The sequence below is a fragment of the Wolffia australiana genome, chromosome 17 (genome assembly GCF_029677425.1).
Source record: "Wolffia australiana isolate 7733 chromosome 17, ASM2967742v1".
NCBI classification, from domain to species: domain Eukaryota; kingdom Viridiplantae; phylum Streptophyta; class Magnoliopsida; order Alismatales; family Araceae; genus Wolffia; species Wolffia australiana.
Genome location: NC_135851.1, coordinates 2,948,579 through 2,963,295, shown reverse-complemented (window position 1 = coordinate 2,963,295; position 14,717 = coordinate 2,948,579). Strand labels below are relative to the sequence as shown.

The 14,717-nt window shown below is 40.3% G+C and overlaps 1 protein-coding gene across 5 annotated transcripts; it reads right to left on the bottom strand.

Annotated features, from left to right (window-relative positions):
• Positions 1 to 303: 303 nt before the first annotated feature.
• LOC144714612 (increased DNA methylation 1-like) lies at positions 304 to 14,212 on the bottom strand. 5 transcript variants are annotated; one of them, XM_078589387.1, is made up of 16 exons: positions 14,038 to 14,209; positions 13,581 to 13,801; positions 12,671 to 12,963; positions 12,504 to 12,572; positions 12,069 to 12,267; positions 11,886 to 11,985; positions 2,801 to 2,877; positions 2,468 to 2,624; positions 2,295 to 2,355; positions 2,153 to 2,209; positions 1,839 to 2,084; positions 1,507 to 1,568; positions 1,356 to 1,412; positions 1,174 to 1,267; positions 687 to 827; positions 304 to 586 (listed from the first exon to the last, which is right to left on the bottom strand). In XM_078589387.1, exons 3-16 carry the CDS (start codon positions 12,797 to 12,799, stop codon positions 413 to 415), a joined length of 1,623 nt encoding a protein of 540 aa, XP_078445513.1. In that variant the 5' UTR covers positions 12,800 to 12,963; positions 13,581 to 13,801; positions 14,038 to 14,209; the 3' UTR covers positions 304 to 412. The 5 variants fall into 5 exon arrangements, with proteins under 5 accessions (XP_078445513.1, XP_078445512.1, XP_078445514.1 ...); XM_078589386.1 differs by having other exon boundaries at positions 13,614 to 13,801; XM_078589388.1 differs by lacking the exon at positions 13,581 to 13,801 and having other exon boundaries at positions 14,005 to 14,209.
• Positions 14,213 to 14,717: the final 505 nt, after the last annotated feature.

The following is a 14,717-nucleotide window of genomic DNA, read 5'->3' as shown; positions in this document are numbered from 1 at the left end:
TCATAACAATATTTTATAATTAGTGGTGTTTGTTAAAATGCATAACTAAAAGTATGCATCTTTGCGAGAGACGTTGGAGGTTTCAAAGTAAGCTAATTAGAGGAATAGAAAAGTTGACAACATCTTGGAAAGAGGCTTTCGTGAGAATGTGACACGCATGTTGGTTATTCCCTTGGGTGAACTTCTGCTCTTTTCTCCTTTCTAAATTGCTCTCTTGGACCTCTATTATCCAGTTCAAGATTGATTTTTGCCAATTGGTTTTTGGGTTTTGTATATTCTTATCATTTTTTTCGTACTAACAAATCAGCAATGTCAAAATAGATATCAACAAGTGATTTTAAAGTCAACAAGTAGATTCATACTAAAGCTCTACCTAGAGCTTTATATCTATTATCTATGAAGCACATCCTGCTTACAGAGGAAAAGAAAGTCTCTGGCTCTCAGCCGTAGCTTTTAGTGCAGTTGGTAAGCGCTTGAATCTAACAGTATCTCTTCTCCTTTTTGTCCGAGGACTTGAGACCAGCTTTTCCATGTGCTTTGTTCCTTCAAACATCATTAATGGGTGTGTCATCGCCAAAAGCGTACTCTGCCAGCCAACAAAAGATGGATGCTTCTGGTCAAATGATTGATAAGAGGGAAACAGTATTCTCTTCTAACAAATGAAAAATAATGACAAAGAGTTATACCCTTTCCTCAGTCATTTCTCTAAATCCAAATTTCTCAACCCATATTTGTTGATCAACTTCAGGAACCGGAAGTATCAAGCACTTCACCCCTAATTTGCGCAAGAACAGCTCGATGCATGACAATAGACACGCAAAGAACCCCTGCTTGCAGGATATCAGATGAATCAACTGTCCTCTCGACAATAAATACGTATAACGTGACTAGGCCCGAACGAGAGACAAGAATAAAAAATATGACCGTATCATGTGACATTATATAAAAGATGTAAGTTAAAAGCACCAACTAATGAATAATCAAATGCATAAATACCGTTTGCAAAATGTGAATGCAATTAAGCGTAATAATTCCAATGATTTTTTTATTCCATTTTCTCAAAAGCGTTTGAGAGATCTTAAAAGAATCACACTTCTTATTAAAAAATCAGGGAACATCACCAGAAATCGTAAATCAACCACTTAATAGAACAATGATAAAATAAAAACCCACCTTTCCTTGCATTTCCGGTTTGGTGGCCGCAAGCGGTAGCTCGGCAACTTCTTGGCCCAACACTCTGATGATTGCTGCTGACACAACAACTGATCTGTGGACCAACAAAGATGCAAGCATGTATGATTATTTTTTGGCCCATCCACTTATATTAAAGAAACAGCCAGATTTGAAAAACATACTCTGCACTCAACATCACGCAATGCATCTGTTCAAGTTCGTAACCTCCCATATTTCTTCTGAAAAATTTCACCGACGGTTCAGGCAAATAGGAGAAAATTCCTAGTGGATAATTTTTATGCTCCAGATCAGAGTAGCAAGACTGTAGCTTACCCATGGATCATCGCAGGAATGAGATCACGGCCCGAACTTTCCATTATGGGATCAAAGTTCCTCTGTGGGGAGACAGGACACGTTATAAGAACGTCTAAGATATAACCCGAAATTTAGGATGATTTAAGCATTAATTTTCAGAGGCGAAATGAATCTGAGTTACTTTTTTAGGTCCAAATATCTAAATGTCACCATGCAAGATACCTTTCAGACTCATCACCGATTATTAAGTAGCAATCAAAATTTTATATCCCAATTTCATGATACAATGCAACATGGCAACAGTCAAAAGTAAAATGAGAACTTTTTGTAAAAGTTTCATCAGGGCTTACGTGGAAAATGTCAAAAACCTTTGAAAGCATAATTTTATTCTTGGAGCTTCGGACTTTGCCGCATAGCAGCTGCCATTTTGCACTGAATTCAGTCCCCATGATTGAACCAGTTTCTTTAAGTTTGTTAACCAATTGTCGAGTTACTGTCTCCGGGACACAGTAGGTTCCGCCAGCGCTGAGTTTTTGAAGAGCACTGTTTATCAAAGAGCAACTGGTACTACAAAACCAGTCGCCTGCAGGGATCACCTGGTGTACAGGTATAAATATCATGGACGCTACCATGTGAGACTATTCCATCATAGCATGATTGGTACCTTCAAATCGCACAGTCCACTTTTTCTGATACATCCAACATGGAACACTTTTTCGCACTACAAATTAAAAAGTACTGTGTTATGTTTACCCTTTCAGTTCACAGAAGGGGAGTGTACAGAAGAACTAAGAGGTTACGTATACATGATCGCAGATCAAAACTATTTCGTCGTTGAAGGTATCTTTGCAGCTGAAATGCCTGCTTCTGAATAAAGTATGACAGTAAAAGAGCTCAACCATCACAACAAAACAACTTGAATGAAAATATATCTTTAAGTTTAGCCGACAACAGGTTTAAGAATTAGGATCCAATTCACCTGCAAAGTGAACACTGGACACGACTCGGAGTTTTTGGTGTCCTGATAACTCGGACAGATGGTTTTCCCTCTTTGGAAGGCGTTTCAGAAATGATTTCATCTTTGCAGTAAGGGCACTGCCATTCAACTTTTTTTGCACTGTCCAACCCCAGGCAAACTGAAATTGCCAATAATAAAGTGTATCAATAATTACATCTATGCAGTTTTAAGTCCTAAGTAGGAAAAGCGTGACCCAGACTAATGCAGACGATAAGCTACAAAAGAATAAAACTCACTGTATGAGACAAGAAAAGCTACATGGAAAGGAATATTCAGATCTGCAAAGATACATACCAAAATGAAACGCTTTTGGGCATCTCATGCAGAAAACTAATTTTCCTTTGTATCCACAGACTGCGCACTCTTTGGCCCTGAAAGAGGATGTTATATGGTTAAAAAATGAGAGATGCACTCATATTCTGCGGGTATGAAATATGTTAAGATCGCTGCAAAAACTTTTTTTCAGATTGTTTTGTTGGTAGAAAAAAACATTTTGTGCTGAACTCAGTATTCTAAAAAAGAAGAGAAATTTGAGTCAGTGATAAGACCAGGTTACTTTCAAAGAAGTGTCACGCAACTTTATTAATGTCGTAAGTTAAAAAGAAGCACATCCAGTTTGTACCCAGACTTAGGGATCAACATGATATGAGAGACAAATATCACCAACCGGCAAAGTTCTCATTTCTCTAGTTCGTAAGACAGGAACTGATAAGAATATCGTTCAGCTGAGAATAAAATCCCGAAACCCACCATCACCAAAAACACTCTCAACAAAGGCGCTACCTAATTCCAAGAATAGTTAACCAAGGAAGCGGCTCCCATTTGACCTCCAAGAGTGACACTTCAATTAATCTGGTTATCATTGAACTCCTTGACATCCTGAACCCCACTAGAGCAGTCCAAGGCCACTTTACTGGATGGCATCATTTACATCTTACTCACTTATGTTTTTCTGTCTTTGTAAGGTGTTATAGGTCCACTTTGTGAACCATTGGTAAACCTAAACTATTGGGTTGAGTGTCAGATTACATATCTGAATTTAAAGACTTAGCAGCGTTCCTCTCTCATCTACCAAAGGGCGTACACAAAACTGCATATCGCAGGGGCTTAAAGCACAGGATACGGGATAAATTGAATACATCTTAACCTTATGCCAGCCACGAGATAATGTATTTTCTGTCTAAGCAGAAAGTAATCAAAATTGCCCTGCAGGTAGAATAGTAAATGCCCCTAATCCTATTCCGAATATTAACTCTCAGTCAGGGACATCAAGTGTCTGGTAACCCCTCAAGAGCCAATGTGTACAGGCTAGGTTGGTGCATGTGGCGAGTGCATCTACTGCTAGCACAAAAAGAAGGGGTGCCCCTGTGTACCCAACTGCCTCTCTACCACCACAACCACTACTATAAATGATCAAGTATTTAGAGCAAAAAAAGGGTTATGGTACAAACTTAAGAAGGATACATGCCTGTGCACAAATGTAAGAAGAAAGTGAGTATATACATGCTTCAGGAAGAATAAGTGGGAGCTCCAACAACATCTGAAGAGGATATCATGTAACTAAATATGTAGGAGTTCTGATGACTATGCAACTAAATTCCATCTCCATCCTGCCAAGATCACATGGATCTTTGAAATTGTAGGGATAAATTCAAAAGGTAAAGGTTCTAATCAATGATGGGGTCCCCTTTAACTTAATAAGCCGCAATTTAATTGCAAAGTTGAGTATACCCATCAGAACATACCACCAATTGAAAGTAATGATGGATGATGGTTTTATTCAAATTGCAGACTGATTCCAGCACTTTGCACTGATGTCTCACTTCAGTTCCAAGGAATTTCAATGGGACAAAAAATAATTCCCTTTGAATCAAGAAATTTAGATATAATACTGGGCATGCAGTGGATAAGAATTCTAGGCTGGCTTCATTCAATCTATAACTATCTTATGATTAAGATATTGTGGCAGGATCAGATCATTACTATAAGAGCAGACCCTGAGCTTAATGAAAATTGGCACTCTCCATTTGAGGATGAACGAGCGCATGAAGAATGGGTAACTTCAATACCGCAGAGCGAGTGGATGAACGGACAACAAAAGTTGACTACTGCAGAGACTGACTACTGTGGCAATACATTCTGTAAAAGAATGTATCAACTCTTTTGAGGATTCAATCTGCTCTGATACCAGTTGATACCTGCAGGTATCTTTACTTCCGAATTTCATCTGAATCTGAATATATGAATGTAGGACCAATGTCAGAGTAAATGAATTCAACAGAAATCTGAAGTGTAGAAGCAAGAGTCAGAAGAAAATAAGAGAGAGTTGGAAATGGAAAAAATGAGAAGGATTTGATGATCCCTCTCCATTCTCGGGTGGCAGCCCTCTCCTGCTCCCAGCCTTGAGTCGCAGCTGCCGTCCACAAACCAATTCTTCCCGCCTTCCTCCTACCACTGATTATTTATAGGGCCTTGGCAGCAGGGCTCCCGTGTGTCAGATCCCACACGTAGTCCCTAATCGGGCCCTCTTATTAGCACAACGACAATACATTCTAGAAAGGAATGTATGATACTCCCTCGCCTCAGATTCTGATTCGTTCCTTACAAGAACATGCCGCCCCCATTTCAAAAAGAGGAAAGCCAACCAGAACACAGGCATGAGTGCTTGCACGTGTGAACCAGTTTAAAGGAGAGGAAAACCCCCACGAGAGAAGCATCAAGCATTTCTTGGAAGTCTACCAAAATCAGGAAGGAATGGCAGAGTCCCAGAGGCCAGAGCAGCAAAGGGACCACCTCCAGACAGAGGAGACTTGTCCATTGAGGGCAGTCCATCTCCTATCTTTCTCTTCATCTACCTTACATTCATGAGATGGATTTCATCTAGATATTTGGGCATTCGTGATTGATTTGCATATTGAGTACAAATCATGAATCCATTGCAATAGCACAGCCCTCCCTCTGGGGAGGGTAGACTAGAAGTTGATATTGAGTTATTGTGTTCCCTTCCCTCCTCTCGTCTTGCCCAAGCTCTATCCTTCTCTACGGTCCCCGTCATCGTGACCGCCTCTCCCTCACCGCGTCTTCAGGCGGCTCGTCTCTGGCCGATCCCTAACCCCTCAGGTCGGCCTTCCCCGACCATTCCCGTTCTTCTCTCCCCCTGGGAACCACTCATCCTCTCCACTCTCCTTGGGACCGTAACTTGTGCAATGGAATTCGCCCAAATCATAATACAATTTCAAGATTGTCGTCCCAAGGAGAGTGGAGAGGATGAGAGGTTCCCGGGGTAAGAGAAGAACGGGAATGGTCCGGAAAGGCCGAGCTGAGGGGTAGATATCGGCCAGGGACGAGCCGCCTGAAGACGCGGCGAGGGAGAGGCGGTCATGATGACGGGGACCGAAGAGAAGGATAGAGCTTGGGCAAGAGGAGAGAAGGGAAGGGAACACAATAACTCAATATCAACTTCTAGTCTGCCCTCCCTAGAGGGAGGGCTGTGCTATTTAAAAGAACATAAAACAAACATGACGAGAATTCCCCCCCCCCCACGAGGGCTAGGGATCCTATCAATCTCCTATCTTTCTCTTCATCTACCTTACATTCATGAGATGGATTTCATACAGATATTTGGGCATTCATGATTGATTTGCATGTTGAGTACAAATCATGAATCTTGGTTAATTCTGGGAAAACAAGCTTAGTGGATCAGATTCATGTATAAGTTGGATAAAATCAACTTTCTCAGCTGTGTTACAAAAGCCTACAGATGTTAAATCTGTCTAGAAGCTGTGACCACCAAATCCATCTACTAACAGGATCCCCACCAGTCAATACAAGGCCGAGTCAATATTCACATTTCAATAAGAATGTTTCAGAGAAACTTACACAAGAACTGCTCCATCAGATCATTATCCGGCATTCCAAATGATGTTTTTCTAGTCCAGCATTCAATAGAATGATTATTCCTGACTGTTTTCCAATACCCATTGCTAACAAACTACTAGAGGAGCTACATGGGATGTCAATTTTTCCTAAATTGAGCATCTTATCGGGATATTATCAAGTAAGAATGCACCCTTCAGACATTCACAAGACAGCATTAAAGACACATCACGGGCATTTTGAATTCAATGTAATGCCGTTTGGACAATATAATGCACCTTCTACGTTCCAGTCACTCATGAACTTTATGTTCGAGAGCTATCTTCAATCCTTTGTTTTATAATTTTTTGATGATATCTTAGTATATGGTAAAGATATTCATCCATATGAGAAGCATTTGGCAGCCATGTTTGAACTTTTGGCAAAAACCACCTCCACATCAAACCAGAAATTGACAGTTTAGTCCCCATTATATTGAATATTTGGGGCATGCAATTTGATATGCCACTCAATCTTGATGTACTCTAGATAGTGGAATGGATCGAGAAATTCAAGAATCCCTTTCAAGAACCAACATCCAAGTTGTAAGAATTGAGAGAGAAGAGAGAAATGTAGAGGCAAGGGTAGACAAGAAGGAAAAGAGAGAACTCGAGCTAGGAGGGTTGAATACGACCCTCCCTCTGGATAGGGAAGCTTCCGCTCTCCAGGCTGCTGCTGCCTCAACCGAATTCAAGATCCCCTTCTAAGCTCCTCCCTGCTCTTATTTATACTTTTATTCTGTTGACCTCTTTTCTCGTATGTTGACAGATGTCGTTTACTTCTCTGATAGGTCCGTGGTAGGTTCGTATCATTACGACCTCCTTCTAAGTCCAAATTGAGGACAATTTGGAATTCAGGGAATTGTCAAGTGATGACCCCAGTGTCTTCCCATGTTGCTTTGAAGTTGGGTAACTTCTTCCACTTCATAAGGATTTGCATTCCTGTCCTGTTTCAACATCTCTTATGCACTGCTTCAGGAAAAACCTGATGTTTCGTTTCATCAGAAATGTTAGTTAGGACAGGTAAAAAGTTAATATTATCACCCACAACTTTGTGTAAATTTGATTATGAAAAACCGAGTGAATAGCTGCTGTGTTAAGGAGGTCCAGTTTATATGCTACCGGTCCAATTTTTTGATAATAGCGTAAGGGCCAAAATTCTTTGCAGCTAATTTTTCCGAAATGTGTTTGGTCAAATTTTTCATCCTATATGGTCATATTTTCAAATACACTTCATCACCCCCCGAAATTCGATATCAGGACAATGTTGATCTGCTTTCCTCTTCATAATGGCTTGGGCTTTGGCGAGGTGGCTTTGTGATTCGGATAGAATATGATCTCTTTCTGTGAGTAAGGAATCCAACGAGTCCAGAGGATAAAGTAGAGTGCCATAGCAGGTGATAGGAGGATCCCAACCATCGGCTTTGAACAGTGTCATATTTGGAAATGTGCGAAAAGAAGTGCTATAACTATACTCTTCCCATGCTAGCCATTGTACCCACTTCTTTGGATTTTCAGAAACAAAACAGCGTAGGTAATATTCCAAGCTTCTATTCATGACCTCTGTTTGCCTGTCCGCTTCAGCGTAGGATGAACTGAATTTAGGTGATGTTCCCTGAAGTTTGTGTAGCTCCTTCAAAATTCGCTAGTAAAATTACTGCCTCTATCAAAAACAATATTTTTAATAACGATTTTAGAAATATCAGGAGTTGTGAATGGGTGTTTAACACCTATATAATGGAAATATTTACTTAATCTGCAAACCACTACCATTATAAAGTTCCATCCCCCAGACTTTGGTAATCCTTTGATGCAATCAATGGATATATCTTCCCATATTTGATCAGGTTGTAGTAATCCTGCTGGAGGGGGTGTTGATGCCTTGTGATGCAGACTAACCTAACAAGAAGCTACATATTCCTTGATTTTCTTTTTCATACCCTGCTAATAAAATTGTTGTGCAGTCTGTTTGTGAGTTTTCAGTACTCCGCCATGTCCACCAATTTTGGCATCATGGAACTCTTTTAGGACCAAGGGAATAAGAGATGAATTTTCTGGCAGCACCAGTTTACCATTGTAGAAAAGGATATTGTTTTGTAATGTATAGAGTGTAGAAGTAGATAACTGAGAGAGGAGTGCATGTCTGATGTTGGAGAGTTTTGGATCTTGGTCTAACTCCTTGTCCAGAATTGGTCTAATTAACCAATGTGTCACTGAAATGCTGTGGTAATGTGGCCGATAAATCTGCCATAGTTCGGGACATGGAAGCCTCGGATCAAATGCTGCATAGAGTGCCTGGAATTGCTTTTTGCTGTTGATAATGTCCTGCACATTTAGAATTGATGGTGTGGAAGCTGATTGAAAAATAATGATCCGTATTGAGTTGCGTCCTTGCCATAAAATCTTTCGAGTTCGCAGATTGTAGTTGCTCAAGAACCATTCCACTGTCTTTAACTATTGAGCTCCAAGTACTCCATCAATGCCTCCCGTTGGTAAAGGATTCAAATCTTGGATAATTTATATGCCCTGCATATAAATCTTCACATCCAGACAGACGCATATTGATGATTGCATAGTCCCATTAGTCAGTAAGACATCAAAACGTGCCCCAGCAAAAACCTGGAGTGATGATGTTGATATAATGTCAAGGTTAATAAAATTGTGGGAAGCTCCACTATCTACAAGGATCTTCACTGGATATCCTGCAACATGTCCCCATAGCTTGATAGTGTGGTTTGGCTATGGCCCTTGAGATATAAACACCGTTAGTTGGGCAGAGATGGCTGATCTACCCGTAACTGGAGAGTCATCAGTCTGCACTGGATCTCCTTCATCCACTGATTCCTCTACTAATTCAGTGCTATCCAAAACCACTACTAATGAGATTTAAATCTTTCTTGGATCAGTGTCCTGGCAAGAGTTTTTCATTACAATGGAATCTTTTCATTTCGTCATGATGCTTATTCTTTAATGGGCTTATCTCCCCACCTTTATTTGTAGGCTAGGATTAGCCCTTTTATTTGTAAGCTGCCACGTGCAACTTCACGCGATGGTCTCAAGTACCTCGTCTTGTCCCCTGTTGGCCCCCTCCTCCATCTGCGTCTCATGCTGACGTCTCTTTTTTCGTACCCTCATGTATTCAATGTACAGATCCGTATCAGAGAATTCCATCGTCTCCATCCATGTTCATCTTTGTCTAATCCCTCTTGTTTCATACATGTTTTCTTCAGATCGATATCACCAACCCTTTATCGTTATGGGCTTGCCTATCGTCAGCATATGAAAGAGATCTAGTCGCTATAGTATGGGCCATCGAGAATAGAAAACACTACTTGATGTTCCAAAAAAATTTACGCGCACTGACTGATTCCGCTAGAAGTTTCTTTCTGGCCAAAAAAGATTCCCACTCTACTATCACAAATGGCTATCTAAATTGTTGGGGTTCGATTCTGAAGTTAGATACAAAGACAACAAAAAAACATTGTGGCCGATTAATCGGCAAGGTCCACAACAGAGCTAGATGAAGTTCAATGCTCCTCGTCAACCCTTCTCTACTGGCTGGACAAGACAACTGCTTGACTGAAGGTAAATAATGATTCCATGCTAGCATACATAACAGGGCTATCGCTTAAGATCCATCCACGTTCCCAAAGTATTATATTCAAGAAGGATTCCTCTGTCAATGATAGCAGGTATGCCACCGGTTTCGGGTGGTCTTCCTTATTGTTCAAAAAAAAACTCTGTTATGAATCAAGGATAATTGTTCAGGCAACCTCGTCACTCAATCCTAAGACACTAAAAGATTTTCATGATTTCAAGGAGGGGGGCATGGAGGATTCCACCGAACATTCAAGAGAATCAGCCAACAGATATTTTGGCAAGGTATGAGGAAGGTGGTAAAAACCTATGTGAGTCACTGTCAGATCTGTCAAACACACAAGGCATCTACCCTATCCGTAGACTATTCTGGTTGCAGTGAATCCAATCTTGTCGTAATATTCTGCATCACTTGAATCATTATGTCTCTATTCTCATTCCCAGATTTCTGCAATTTCTTGAGAGATTTTTTATCTCATTCCGTAACACCTTTTGTTCCTTCTTCGTATCCACAATGCTCGTCTCAATTTCCTCAATCCTTGATTATAGTGCCCTGAGCATCATTCTTATCACTGCTCATTGTAAATTCTTGAGAGAGATGAGGAAATGATGAGAAGAAGAGGAGAGGAACACCAGAAAATAGGGCACAAAAAGGTTGGAATCTCCATTACTAATCCTTTGCCCTTTTTATACAAATATGCACTGAGGAGAGAGAGAAAAACAGTCCCTCCAATGGTCATATTTTTGAAAAATATGACCGTTGGGACCTATCACATCCAGCTGCCCTTTTTTGCAACTGGATGTCCAACGACTAGTTTTCCAGCCGTTGGAGTCTGGGCCTGATGTAAATCAGGCCCAGTATATATTAGGTCCTTAGTGGACCTAATATATGGCCCTAATGGGCCCCTCACTATTGGGCCCTTAATGGGCCCTTAGTGGGCTCTTAATGGGCCCTTAACGGGCCCTTATTTAGATTGATTTTAGTTAGGTTTTTTATTCATTTTCCTAGGGTTATTCTATTACATGTACATGGCCTTTGGCCCATAAGTCAGTCCAATCTGCCCTAAATGGGCCGTGATGATCTAACACTCATTCCTCTCCAACCACATCAAAGACTACTCTCTAGCTTACTCAAACTCTGTCTCTACTCTCTCTAGCTTACTCAATCTCCACATTCAAACAAGTTTGATACTGGAAGACTTCCATCGTGCCTGTTGTCACTTTCCTGAGCGTGCCAATGCACCAATGAGACAGACTAACACCTCAGTTGCAGTCACTGGCGACACAAGTCGTTAGATTGTTGCTCCCGTAATGATGGGCATTGTTCATTAAACATTGGCGACTGTCACGACCATTTTCTAAGTTTTTCACTTATTTATCCACATTTCAATCAAAAAGTTACATGAAATATAAAACAGAAAAGAACAAATGGTGCATCATAGAATTGGTCACACAAAATCTATCCTTCTAAAAAGTATATGAAGGGATCATAGAAGTGATCATCCAATGCTCTTGTAGTGGGCAAAAAGAGTAAGTTAAACAGATGGGAAGCCATTCCAGAAGAAAGACTAAGTTTAGGCACTCTAAAATGGATAGCACGTGTTGCAAGAACAAAAGCAAAAGAATCTAGGCGTAGCGGCCATTCAACTACGACATTTCTATTTTCAGTAAATAATGTGAGGAATAAATGGAGCAAACTGAATATATCTTTGACCTAGAATCAGATCATTTCATATTTTATCTAGAATGTATGATTTGTAAAAGCACAAAAGACAAAGGAGTCTTCAGAGGCAGAAGCCTTTTAAAGTTCAAAACCAAAACAAGATAGAGGAACACCACTAAGGGACACGCACATATCCTCTCATTACCTTGATTTGATGGTTTTATAGTCCTCAGAATTGTGACTCATAATTTTATCCAATGCACAATTTCTGCTGTCTGATCCATCATTACCTTTCCCAAAAGATTCTGACACAACAACCTTTAATGATGAGTATGAGGAAAGAAAGATTTAGCGCAGAAGTATTGCTAAATATAGCAATTTACGTCACCTTTCCATGACTGGTAATACTCCCAATTAGGAATGCAGTCAATTGTCTTTTGAATAACACTCTCCAATGAACCTAAACTGTATTGCGATAGCTCTTTGACCACTTTAAAAAGGCTTTTCCCATTACTTAAGAATATATAATTGTTGTGGTTTACTGATGTGACTCCAGAATGTTTTCCAAATTCTGAGGCGGTAAGAACCTGTAAAAGTAGTATATAAAAAAAATAAATTTTCCCAACAAAAGAGCTAGGCCTTCCCGAATGCTAATGGATTCAAGAGAAAATTGGGGAATTGAACTACATAACATGGAAAACAAAAATTATTCATAATGAAACAAAGAAAAAGATGGAATTGAACAACTTTCAGTCATGTTTTTTTGCATGCCGCCAGTATCTTAAAATAGCCCAGAGAAAAATGAACAAAATTCGGATCTCACATTCGTGTAGTTACAAGAGGAGCAGCCACATAAGTAACCCAGACCTTTGATAATGCCGTTAGTTTCCACCTGAAGGAGAGGAACATAAATAGTTAAATGAAAAGTCACTGATAAATCGCCAGGGGGGGGGGGGGCGCCCGGGGGAGAAGGAAGGGGGAACTATCCACCTTATTAAAACTGCACTTGATGGGCAGCCCTTCCATGAGACCAGTCGACAGCAATCTCCTCACGCTGGAAACAGGGCTATTAGGATGCGCACTTTTCAAAACTCTTCGATTCATAACAACCTTTGGCATAAAACAGTTTCCGTTCCTTGAATTTCCAGCTGTGCTGTCTTACAACTGGGTCCTAAGCTTCACTTCCGCACTCTTTGATACGCTTTTTGTCATAGAAAATCATCTAATAGGGATCAATAGGAAAAATCTCCTTCAAAAGAGAGTCGTTCATTTAATCCTGTGGCCTGAGTAGATAGAAATAACAGATAATGAATTCAACACTCGTTTCCAATACTAGCAAGAAGTAAATAGGAAGTTTCACAGCACAGAATCACCGGTCGAATAGTAAGCAGCCCATACAAAGATATCACTAAAAAGTAGAAGAGAATCATCCTTCAGATGTGAAAAGAGGGGCCCACTTGTCTAAGAAAGTAGCAAAGAAAGTAAAACGGGAACACAAATAATCGACATTCATGAGCCAAAAACAAGAATCGCAAGTTCTAGGAATCCGCTGGTGACTTTGGTAAGTTTCGAGTTTTATCCACGATCAAATCGTCCCGGGGGTCTGAGCAAGATCTGGCCAATGCGATTGATAGAACTATCTGATCTGCCCGCCATCTGGATCGTTCGATGGCTCGAATCTGCGAATTCGATTCGATCCGGTCAGATCGATCTGATCGTCGAACCGCTGAGGGTCCGACGCCTGATTAAATAGGAGTGGAACGAATGAACGAACAATTATGAAAGTAAAACCACAACTGATTTTTCCTGTGCTTTATGAAAGTGAAATCTTCTTATAAAAGTAAGGAAGAAACAAGGATCACAAACAAGACAGTGGAACGAATAAACAATCTTCGGCGACCTTAAACAAGAATCAATCTGAAGATCGAACAACCTTCGTTTCAAGGCAGGCTTCATTCTTGAAACGAAGAATCGCGCGTTCTAGGAATCCGCTGGTGACTTTGGAAAGTTTCGAGTTTTATCCACGATCAAATCGTCCCGGGGGCCTGAGCAAGATCTGGCCAATGCGATTGATCGAACTATCTGATCTGCCCGCCATCTGGATCGTTCGATGGCTCGAATCTGCGAATTCGATTCGATCCGGTCAGATCGATCTGATCGTCGAACCGCTGAGGGTCCGACGCCTGATCAAATAGGAATGGAAAATGGCCACAACCACAACTAACTTTTCCTGTGCTTTATGAAAGTGAAATCTTCTTATGAAAGTAACGAAGAAACTAGGATCACAAACAAGACAATGAAACGAATAAACAATCTTCGGCGACCTTAAACAAGGATCCATCTAAAGATCGAACAACCTTCGTTTCAAGGCAGGCTTCATTCTAGACTCTCGAAGCTGTGCTCCAAGGACGAGAAATTTCTCTGCAAGTGGAAGAGTTTGAGAGTTCTCGGTGGGTTTTGTTCTTCTAGAAGTGACGCCTGGAATTGACGGGAAAGCTCAGCTTCAAGGACAGTAGTATGGTGTAACAAACCTCGGAATCTGCGACGGTCGTCTTTTTATATCAGCATGGACTTCAGATAATTAATGAGAAAATTATTAAAACTATGGTAGATGTAAAATTATCGTTCTGGTAATGTTTTACCAAAACCTGCAAAACGTAAACTGAGACAACAGGCGGATACGATATAATAAGATTGGGTTTTCGTTATTATTTATTAACTCAGCGCTCCAAACCCGACACGTGACTCGTGCAGGGTTCACTTACTGAACGTGCATGCAGCAAAGAAGTCGCGTCGTACGTGCGGAGAGAGACATAGATCGGGTTTCCTTCTTTCTTCATCGCCAAGGACTTTGTGGCATTGTTTTTAATACAGTTTGATTTAATACAGTTCGATAGTTCATTTATTGAGAGAAATTATGAATATAAATAAACTAATAATTAATTTATTGACGGAAGAATTAAGGATGTAATGACCTTTTTTAAAATAAATTTTAATATTTAATTTTTTGACAAAAATTATGAATATCTGCTCCCAT